This window comes from Morone saxatilis, unplaced genomic scaffold (assembly GCF_004916995.1).
Source record: "Morone saxatilis isolate NCDOM2014 unplaced genomic scaffold, NCSU_SB_2.0 Contig11, whole genome shotgun sequence".
NCBI classification, from domain to species: Eukaryota; Metazoa; Chordata; class Actinopteri; family Moronidae; genus Morone; species Morone saxatilis.
The window spans coordinates 978,762-989,690 of NW_023339663.1; the positions used below are offsets into that span (position 1 = coordinate 978,762).

Consider the following 10,929-nt stretch of genomic DNA (forward strand, 5'->3'; position numbering starts at 1 on the left):
GAGAACAATTCAGACCAAAAGGACACAAACTCAGAACTAGTTTAAATAATTCGACACCTTTAAGCATCATTTAATAAACAAACAACGAATGAGGGTCTGCAGTTTGTACCAACAATGCTAGGAATATGTTAGCTATGCTAAAGGCACAGAAACACATAAATAGGCTTCACATTTTAATTAAAGTCCAGGTGACATGAAAAATGTAATTTTAACCCTTTTAAGATCACATCTTCAGTTATATTGTTCCTCTATTTAACAATTTATGTAGTATGTAAGTATGTATGAAAGTTTCCAGATGGACTCGTTGCTAAAAGAAGCTGTTAGCTAGTTAGCTCTGGGGTAGCAACGAACCAAAACCGACACTATCGCACATCTCTGATTTCTGTTTCTTGTGGACTTTCAGCAGATAAAAACCCAAAAATGTCCTTTTACCTTCATTGTTACAGGATCTTTTACAACCACTTTAACTCGTCCTGCAACCAGTAACTGGCAGCTGTGTTTGTTCTGTGTGATGAAGTCATTACAAGCTAAATGTGCTTCAGTTTCTCGGCACTGCCAGCTCATCATCAGTCGCCCACATTTATCAGCTGTGCTCTTTTTTCTCTGAATCATCTTGTTGTTGTTGTTGTTGTTGTTGTTGGTGGTGTTCTTACAGTTCCTGCTTCCCTCTCTCTGCAGATATTGACATGAAGAAAGACATTGAGACTCTAATAGCAGAGGAACGTGCTGATATCATCTTGAAATATGCTACGGTGAGTTTGTGCCGCCGTCTTTTTATTCGGTCCAGATGGATTGTGTGGTTTTCTACAGGATGCTGACGGATGCACGTACTATATTCAGTTAAAGTAAAAGTATTGATTTGGTAAAACGGATCCAAGCTGCAGTAATCAGATATTGTTTGTTGGAGCTACATGATCTCCTGTGCTGTGTGTTGTTGTTCTGTAGGATGGAGAGTTCACACGTGGTTGGTTTTGTGGTTAAAGAAACAACCAGCAGACACGCTGAGATGGACGAAAGCGTGAATTCAACTGTGTGTGTGTGTGTGGTTTGTGCACGTGTGTGTGTGTGTGTGTGTGTGGGTGGATGTGAGTATCCTGCCAAGCTACATTAATAACACGTTTGAGTAATAACATGTTTGTGCCTGCGGTTTGATCAGAGAATGATGACCGGAGGTTTTAAATCTCACTGAAACTGAAACTAACATTCTCACAAAACTTCAGAACTAAAACTAAACAGAGACGATGAAGTTTTCCTCCTTTATAATCAATACTGAGGTTGTTCTGACACTGATACCAGCAAAAATGCCTCCCATGCAGCCTTTTTACCCCCAGGATGGCGAAGTCATGACCCGCCCTGCTCTGATTAGCTGGTACTTGTTGCCTTCGTTGATTCGGATTAGTTTAGACATTAGGAGCGAGATTGTTTAGGGTAAAAACATCAGCTAATAAGAGTAGGCCCAGTCATGACTTCACCATCCTGGGGAATAAAAAAGGTGAACAGGACTCTGCTGGGAAGTAGCAGGACGCATCGGTGCACGTACTCGCCGTTACCCATCCAGAATTTGAGCTGTATCAGAGCGATCTCTGATACCGGTATCGGAACAACTCTAGTTTTGATTTCCAGTATCTTTAACGTTAGCTAGAGCGAGCTAAATGTCAGACTAGATAATAAAGAAAGTTCTCTTGCATTCATTCTCTGTGTATGTTTCACAGTCCGGGTCCAGTCAGCTAACAGAACCGCTAATTAGCTAATAGCAGCTAGTACAGTTAGCATATGCAGCAGTAAGCTGTAATACTTCTGTTTAAAAGAGGAAAGGATCCGGTGTTGCAACATATCCTCTGATACTTTGGTCCCTATACTTTGACAAGGCGCTGTTTCTATCTGATTAATAAAAAGTGAACCAATTAACGCTTCTTGTTTGGAACATCTCTAATCAATACCCTGATGATCCAATGAGAACCAGACACATCACCCTGTTTATAGATACATAGTTACCCACACTAATTATCTAAATCTGCGTCTTATTGATACTTAGATTGAGACTTATATGATATTTCGTTTTTTGTGAGAAATAAATATGATCAAATTTCAAAATAAAAGCCATGATAAGCGAGATGACAGGAAGCTCAGAGTGGCAAACATGCTGATGGAGACGGTGGCAGTCAGAGGTTAAATTTAGCTCAGCAGCTCAGAGCTGATATGTGTGGGCGGGGGGCAGTTTACTCTGTCTCCGGACAGGCAGCCTGTTGACACGATCGTGCAGAGAACGACTTGGCACCACACCTCCGGGGCTGCCGCTCGTCCCGTGTCGTGTGGATTTCTGTGCTGCACCGCTCTGTTTCCTGTGCCACATGTACAACACAGGAGCAGGGACTGAGGGAGAGGAGGAGAGGAGAGGAGAAGAGGAGGAGGAGGAGGGCTGGAAAACATCAGCTGTTTGTCAGCAGCAGAACTCAAAGCCACAGACACACATAGAGGTTAATGTCACTGCAGTGCATTCGCAGGAAGAACCTGAACATTCAATACCAACCGTTGGTTTAAATGTAGTTTTTGATGCACAGATTTATTTTACAAAGCAAATCCAAACAGTTCAGATACAGTAACATAGAGAGAAATAATCGTTAAAGAGAATTATTACTGAAAGGAAACTAATTAATGAATAAGAAACTGTTTGGTGTGAGAGGATTTAATGGTTTAATCTGCAAACTGCTCTCATTAGTGTGTGAATAGTTATAGTTCTATTTACAGTAAATGTGCATCATGATGTGTTGTGATGATTAATGTGTATATTTGTATAAACTGTGTTGACCTCAGAATAGACTGTTGTGATGTTAATAAACAAACAAACAAACAAACAAACAAACAAACAGAGGATACACTCCCACAATAAAACGTTTAATTCAGTTTCTTCTTTTGTCTTTATAAGCTCTATATATTTATAGTTATATTTGTATAAGTTATATTTTGAATTCTCTCATTTTCTGAATCACAATGAGAGATTTAAATGTGTGTTACTCTCCGTGTGTCTCACCGTCGGTGAGGAAGTATTTTTAGTCCTCTCACTTCCATGACGCTGACATCACTCGCAGTGCCTCCAGAACTCGACCACGAAGAAACTGTGTGTGTGTGTGTGAGAGAGAGAGTGTGTGACCCTCTCCCCTCGCCGCCAGCAGGAGGCTGATTGGCTGCCGTCCAGACATGCAGCCAACCACAGTGTTGTTGTTGTCGGAGCCTCTCCGGTTGGCGGTCGGAGGATTAGTTCCCGCTCTGTTTTGTCAACACTGGGACCAGATTGTGGTCTAAATGGATTTTCCGTGATACAAACATTAGTGCTGAACGTGATTCTGTTTGGGTTTGGACCGTTTCAGGACTTCAGTGTCAGTGTGTGAATAAAGAGTGAATGCAAATGGTTGTAAAGAAAGAGAGTCGTCACTCCACCACTTTGGTTCAGATATTTTACTGGATGAATCGACATGAAATTGGCTCAATCTCGAACCAAAGTGTGATAGACCCAACCGGGGGTCTGGACCCCCAGTAGGGGTCGCCAAAGCTTAATGATGGTCGCGAGGCCTTCTTGAGTTTAAGGCGTCCTATAAAACCTAAAAAATGTACACAGTAGGATTATATCTCAGCATTTCTGTGAAGAAAACTAAATGAAACTGTAGGAATAAAAAACTACTAAAAAGGACTTACTACAAAAACGAGGTCCCAATTACACACTGGTCTCCAATAGAGGCCTGGTCTGGATTTTATAGAAATTATCTGGATGTATAAAACCAGTTAAACCCACCGGGTCGCCCGCTTGAGAGAGCTTTATACCGTTTTGCCAACACAAATAAAAACGTTTAAACTTCGGTCAGTATGCGTCGTTGGATCAGTCCGAGTTGTGATTAATATCATGTGAAGTCCGTTGCTCGCCGTCTGTACGCTGTTAGTTGTCAAATTTGCTGAACAAAAAACAATTAGAGATTATTTCCATCTGTGTTAAAGGAATTAAACGTCTGTTCCAACGAAGCCGTGTGTTTCAGACATTCATGGTACCAAAAGGACCAAATGTAGCACGCTAACCACATTCAGCGTTAATGTTACTACTTAGCATGCTAACAAATCAGTGTAACTGATATGGTAAAATATGCTAACAGCACTTGTGCTTGTGTTAGCATGCTTAGCATAGGGTGACCATATTTGCAAACCCACATACTTACTTAGTGTAGCGCACATTTATGTTTGCACCATTTTCATCAGGATGGGGACATTATTTTAGCGTTTAGCACCAAACAAACGCACCTTTCAGTGCGGTGGACGCCATGAACGCAGCATTACTTTACTGAGGAAGGAGAAAGTGTAGAGGATGTCTTCAGACAGACTTTCTCTTCAAACTGAGAGCTAACTGTTAGCATGCTTACAGAGTCTGTTAGATTTAAATTCAGATATGTTTATGTTTTTGTATTGGGTTTGTAATGAGCAGGACAGAATGATTAATGCTGTAAACACTGGAAACAAGTGTGATAGTAATTAGTATTTTAATAAAACCGGGACAATCTGATCACTGTGCTGTAGCACAAAGCTGTCCATAACTAAAACTAAGGCTCACAAACTAATGACACACTAACCAATGAAGAGCTGAACCTCAAATGTCCGAAAATGGCCACCGTACAGAGGATGAACAATATGGCCTCTGCTCTGGCGCCACCATCAGGAAAACCTTCACATTTTTTGCCTCATTAGTTATAAGAACAGCAAAGTTGCCTCTTAATTTGTTTTCCCGTTAAAAATAAGTATTACGATGACAGAGGTTGAGAGGTTACAGTTCAATATATAGTTTAGAAACACAGTGGGATCTGCCCAATAATCAATGCAGTGTCAATTAATACGATATTTTCTGATATGTTCTCACATATTGGTTTTGCATTAGTTGTTTTTAGAGGCGGGTGTCTTTGAGTCCATTATGTTGTGTTTCACTGGATGGGTTGTACTGGTGTTATGTGCTCACATGCTCCTCTGTATGCGTCTCCAGGGCCGGCAGGGCGGGGTGGAGATCGACCCCTGGGAAGATGCTGACTACAGTATCTACAAAGTCATCGACCGCTTCGGCTTCATGCAGTAAGTTTTCTCTCCTTCTGTTGGTGGAGATTTGTCACCGTCAGTTTTTAACTGTTTGTTGTGGTTTGTTTTGTCCAGTGAGGACGAGCTGCCCGCCCCGACTACCCACGAGGAAAAGGTAAAGAAGGAAATCCAGAACTAAACAACTGGTTTTGGGCCAGAATGTGTTTCTGTCCAGCAGACGGAGACGTGAGTGGACGACGGTGGCCGAGAGTGTCTGCGAACGGCAAAAACTGACTGAAAATGAACTTTTAAATGTTTGTTTTATCTTGTGACAAGTTCAGTCGTAAAAATAACTACAAGAACCAACCAAAAACCAAACTGCAGTTACGGCTTCAGTGTCTGTAAATCATTAAAGTCTGAACAATTTCAGGACAATGTGGGAATTAAAACAGTGAATCTTCATGTTCTCTTCTGGGAACTCTCTTACTGACTCCATCTGTGTGTTATTAGCTGAGCTGATCGTAGCAGATAGTGATGATAGTGATAATAGTTCAGATATTACTGTGTAACTAGCTAACTACACAGGGCAAGGTAATGCTAATTACAGTTAATAATTAGGCAGTGCTAATTAAATTAAATGTGTGAAATGTTAAACTTCCTTTCATCTATTTAAACCTTTTACACATGAAACAATAAAAACTACAGATTTAATGTAATAAATCTGATTCTTTACACTCGGACTGTAGTTACTACACTAACTTTATATCTGTTTATGCTAATGCTTTTGGGGTCATAAGTGAAATAATTGGTCATTTCAGCCTTAAAAATTAGAGAACACATTTAATAAGCACATATCTGCTGTTCTACTTAAAACACATTTGACTGGAGAGTCGAAAAACTTCTCAGGTTCATTGTTAGCGTAGTTTCTGCATAGTGATCAGAGTCTGCTAGCAAACAACATTTCAAGTAGTTCTCAAACGGGCAACAACTTTCCTCTTCAGCGGGCAATAAGTCCGCTGCTAATAAGAGTCTGATAACAGTTGCCCTGTTTCATTGTGACCTTTGCTTTTCACTGACACCTCTCAGCCACCGTAGCGGACTCACTGAGGTACAGTCTCAGGTTGTGAACATGTTCACCAGCTCCTGTTTCCCTCACAGCGGAAGCAGCTGGAGATAGAGAGAGCGGAGAAGTGGCTGAAGATGGTGAAGAAGTGGGATAAATACAAGAACAGTGACAGGGTGAGTAACACACACACACACACACACACACACACGGCCGGAGAGTTCAGACCGTTAGTGGCCGGTTTCTATGTGGTCAGTGCGATTGTGAGGTCGGAGAATGAAGACAGTGAATTCCTTCAGTACATGCTCACTCAGTCTGAACTCAACAGAATCCTTTAAATATGAGTCACACTGGAAGATAATTGGAGGGGAAAACCTCCACCCACACTAACAGTTTCCCAACCAACTATAAAACACTCAACACTTACATGTATCTGATACAGTAATATGTTTAATATCAATACACATAAGCCTGAGTGACGCCAGATAGATGTTGGTTAACAATGGTTGTTTGAAACTACAGTAAGGAAGGTGATTGCTTCCTGTTAACGACACCATTTAATTTACTTAAGAGAAAAAGAAACAGATATATGTGAGAAACCAGTTGTGTCACTGCCGTACAAAAGTTAGAACAAAGTTTGAAATTAGGCCTCGTAGATCTGATATGTATGGAAGCTAATTTCCGCCAATGTGACAGGGAAAGAAAAAGGATTCTGTGAATCAAAATAATGACTTAGCATCTCAAAATAACAACTTAGTATCGACTTAGTATCTCGAAATAACGACTTTATATCTCGAAATAACGACTTAGTATCTCAGATTTTTTCATCTTTAATAATGATTCAGCAGCTGCATTCCTTGTTTCTCATCTCAGATTTGCTCTGAAACTGATTTTGATGGACTGTTAAAGTAAAATAAGTGAAGGCTGACGTAGTCTTTACAACTAAACCCAGCTCATGTTGTTGTCAGTTGGCTCTCAGGGGCCTCCGGAGGGACGACTGCAGTTGGACCCCTTCTCGCTAATTTTCTGAGTATTTTTAAGTTAAACATTTCTGAGCTCCTGCTGTCAGTAGAAGCTGCCAGAGTAAGTTATATTGGGAGGTTTCAGGCCCATTCAACCTACACAGGTAAACAACACTGTGATTATTCCAGGCTCGATGTCTGACACTCACACACACACACAAACCTGTTTCAAATGTGAAAAACTTTCTGCTTTGTTCCTGTGAATATCGTCGTAGGCGAACCGTGGGCGGTCAAACTTTCCAGTGACTCACACACTTCACAGTAAACCTTCTGGCTCTTTGTTCACCTGGTGTTTGTGTTCTGCTGCTCTCGGCCGTCAGATGGTGAAGCGGGTGTACAAGGGCATCCCCCTGCAGCTCAGAGGCCGGGCCTGGGCGCTGATGCTGGACGTGGAGAGGACGAAGAAGGAGAACGAGGGCAAATACGAGGTTGTGCACTCACAATGGGAAATTAGTCTCTTTAATAGTCTCTAAAATGCAGTTAATATCCATGCATTAAAAAAGTGAGGAAGAAGCATTTTTACAGCAGATTAGATGGAGGAGACCGATGAACTGGCCAAGATAAATCAGTATCGGCTGCTAAGTAACTACAAATATCAGTGTGGTTATTTAAAAGATGTGTTTGAGGTAATTTACAAACAATATCTCCATTAATCACCAACTAAAAATAACTAAAAATAACTATAATAAATGTACAATTTAAGAGATGCTGAACAGGGTCTGTGGTACCTGGAGAGCCTGAAAATCTCAGCTTTCACAGCTTTTTTGATGTGATTATTTTATTTTAGCTGCTTCACTCAGTCACAAGTATCTCTCAACTGTTCACACCTCGTTGACTCGGCTCTCTTGTCTCCGCTCAGAGAATGAAGGAACAGGCCCGACTGTACTCGTCTGAGATCAAGCAGATCGACCTGGACATCAACAGGACCTTTCGAAACCACATCATGTTCATGGATCGCTTCGGAGTCAAGTAAGTTTCACAGCGGTTTTCAGCCAGATTTTCCATCTGTAATCGATTTTCATCAAAGTTCTGACTCACATTGCTCAGCACAGGTTCAGGTTTTACAGAAACTGAGATGCAGCAGATCAACGTCGGGATGTGAGGCAGGTTTCTGTGTGCTGTTGTAAAGACTCTGGTGGTGCGACCTCGGTGTGAACTGAGTGTGAGAGAGGTGGGCAGGCCGGGTTCTGGATGGCGTTGGGGGTTTGGTGTGGAACCTGATCCTGTCACAGAGTGATGTCACTGACAGTTTAATAGGCCGCAGGCCCGTTCAGGGGCGGCAGTGGAAAGTCTGGGGCAGCAGAACGCCTCAGTATTTAATACGAGTTCAGCGGTCCGGCAAACAGGAACCTTTTCATAGTGACAGAAAGCAGTGTCGGTTCTGTAGAGCGAGTTCTGTGATTCTGTCTGCTGTGCGTTCGGGTTTCTCCGTTTCTGCGTGTTTTTATGTTCCCTGTGTTTTGTGGTTTTCTGTGTTATCTTCTTTTAGAGGGTTTGTTTGTGAGTCCAGTTTAAACAGAGCAGAGTGAGACCTCCTGTTGAAGGCAGAACAATCTCCGGCTGACAGTGTTTACACAGAGTCTCATATAGACGACTTCAAACACAGTTTCAGATGTTTATGTTGCATTGTGGGACAAGATGTCCACTATATACGTATAATAATTCCCTGTAGACATGTGGACAACACTTGAAAACATCTCATGTGCCTGTCTTCCTCTCCTGTCTGCAGGCAGCAGTCTCTTTTCCACGTTCTTTCTGCATATTCGGTCTACAACACAGTAAGTGAGCTGTTGTTCCTTCATCACATGAAACATGAAATGCCACTTTAACTCGATTTAACTGATAATAATCTGGATTCTATTCTAGGAGTTTTCCTTCTTCCCTGAGACGTAATTAGATTTGTTTCCAGTGGTGGGTCGTTCTGCTGCCACAGTTTGTTTCTATTATATGAGTTAAGGGCGGCGGATGCAGTTGCTCTTAAGTGTCTGATCACCGGTCGGCTCTCAGCGGCTGCAGGCGGGACATCACTGTTAAACACAGCTGGTGGAAACTGCTGCGTAGTTAGTTGATTACAGCCTGAACATTACACACACTCGTTAGGAATATAGAGTTTGTTGTGTGAAATAAACCTCAGCTGTTTCCCTCAATGGTAATATTTAATTGTACCAATAAATTCTGGGCCGACTAACATACGTCCAAAACAAAACACTGCTGGAAACCCTGAAAGAATGGCAGTTTTAAAACAGGCTGTATGGAGGACCATTTCTGCCAATGTGATGAAACTTTACCAAAATAATGACAAACTCTAAATAAAGTATTTCTGATCCTGAGAAATGTTCACAAAATAATGACTTACAGGAACCTTTTTTTTCATCACCTTGGCAGAAATGAGCTTCCATACATTTGCAAAACATGTTATTTATAAGAAATATTAATATTGCTTTACAGGGTTTTGCAAGACCTTCTTAAAGCCCTGAATATAAATCTATATTCACAGAGCTGATAAAAACAATGAGAAGAAAACACTGAAATTGTCAAAGAAGAAGCTAATTAAGTTTGTTTGATTGTTAAAAAAACAAACAAACATATTTTGATGCAATATTCACACATAATTAATCAAACTTCATCCAAATTTTCTGATTTTACACAAACTATTTGCGTTCATTGTGCAGTTTTTAGCTGTTCTCGACTGTTATTGTCATACATTGAATATAATATCACAAAATAATGAGAAAACGTTATAATAATGACTTACAGGATTCTTTTTTTCATCACATTGGCAGAAATACCCTTACATACATTTGCAAAACATGTTATTTCTCTGTTTGGGTTCATTGTACAGTTAATGAGCTCTACTGTTGTTATTATTATTGAATATAATCTGAAATATCCATTAAATAAGTCGGCTTACTCAGTGATATAAGAGGCTCCTTTGAGTAAAGATTCCTCTGTAATGTGACCGTCCTTCGTTCTGTTGCCTGCAGGAGGTGAGCTACTGCCAGGGGATGAGTCAGATCGCCGCCCTGCTGCTGATGTACATGAACGAGGAAGACGCCTTCTGGGCGCTGTCGCAGCTGCTGACCGATCAGAAACACGGCATGCACGGTGAGCCGCCGCAGCGAGACGATAACTGCTGGTCGAGCGTGATTTGGACTGAAGTTGGATTAATAAAAAAGTGCCTCTCTTCCTCTTTCAGGATTTTTTGTTCCCGGGTTCCCCAAACTTCAGCGGTTCCAGACGCATCATGATCAGATTATTTCTAAACTTGTCCCCAAGCTGAAGAAACATCTGGTGAGTTCACGGCTACACGAGTGTTTGATGAGAGAGAGAATGAGGGCGCAGAAACAATTCCGGTTGCTGATTGTCTGTGTGTCTCTCTGCAGGACAGAGAGCAGATGTCTGCAGGGATTTACAGCACCAAATGGTTCCTGCAGTGTTTCATCGACAGGGTGAGGAACCGACCCGACTGATGTTCATCCACCTCACAGTCTGTGTCTCACCTCCAGTTCATAACAGAGTTACACCTTCACAGTAACAGCTGCTCAGACCTGTCAGAGATTGATTACACAGAGTTTAATTAGAATAAAATCTGATCCTGTGAGTTTTAAATCGCTGGTTCTTTTTCTATCATTAATAAAGTGAATCAGTGACAGATTTGATAGATATTTCCCATTATATTTAAAACTGTACAATTAAAACTGTAGGAGGTTTGTGTAAAACCAGAGATTTGGATGAATTTTGAGCAGATTATTTCCTGTTTAGTGAACTTTTTATACAATTCTCTGTCTGTATTATGTA

The 10,929-nt window shown here is 41.2% G+C and overlaps 1 protein-coding gene across 1 annotated transcript in view; it reads left to right on the forward strand.

Annotated features, from left to right (window-relative positions):
* Nucleotides 1-10,929, forward strand: part of LOC118320731 (USP6 N-terminal-like protein) — a gene marked incomplete in the record, with an annotated part of 18,319 nt that overhangs the window by 4,934 nt on the left and 2,456 nt on the right. Inside the window, 10 exon segments of the mRNA XM_035651791.1 lie at nt 679-752; nt 946-1,030; nt 5,018-5,103; nt 5,182-5,221; nt 6,205-6,285; nt 7,452-7,559; nt 7,991-8,100; nt 8,861-8,909; nt 10,116-10,236; nt 10,328-10,422. Coding sequence (XP_035507684.1) covers nt 745-752; nt 946-1,030; nt 5,018-5,103; nt 5,182-5,221; nt 6,205-6,285; nt 7,452-7,559; nt 7,991-8,100; nt 8,861-8,909; nt 10,116-10,236; nt 10,328-10,422 — 783 coding nt within the window.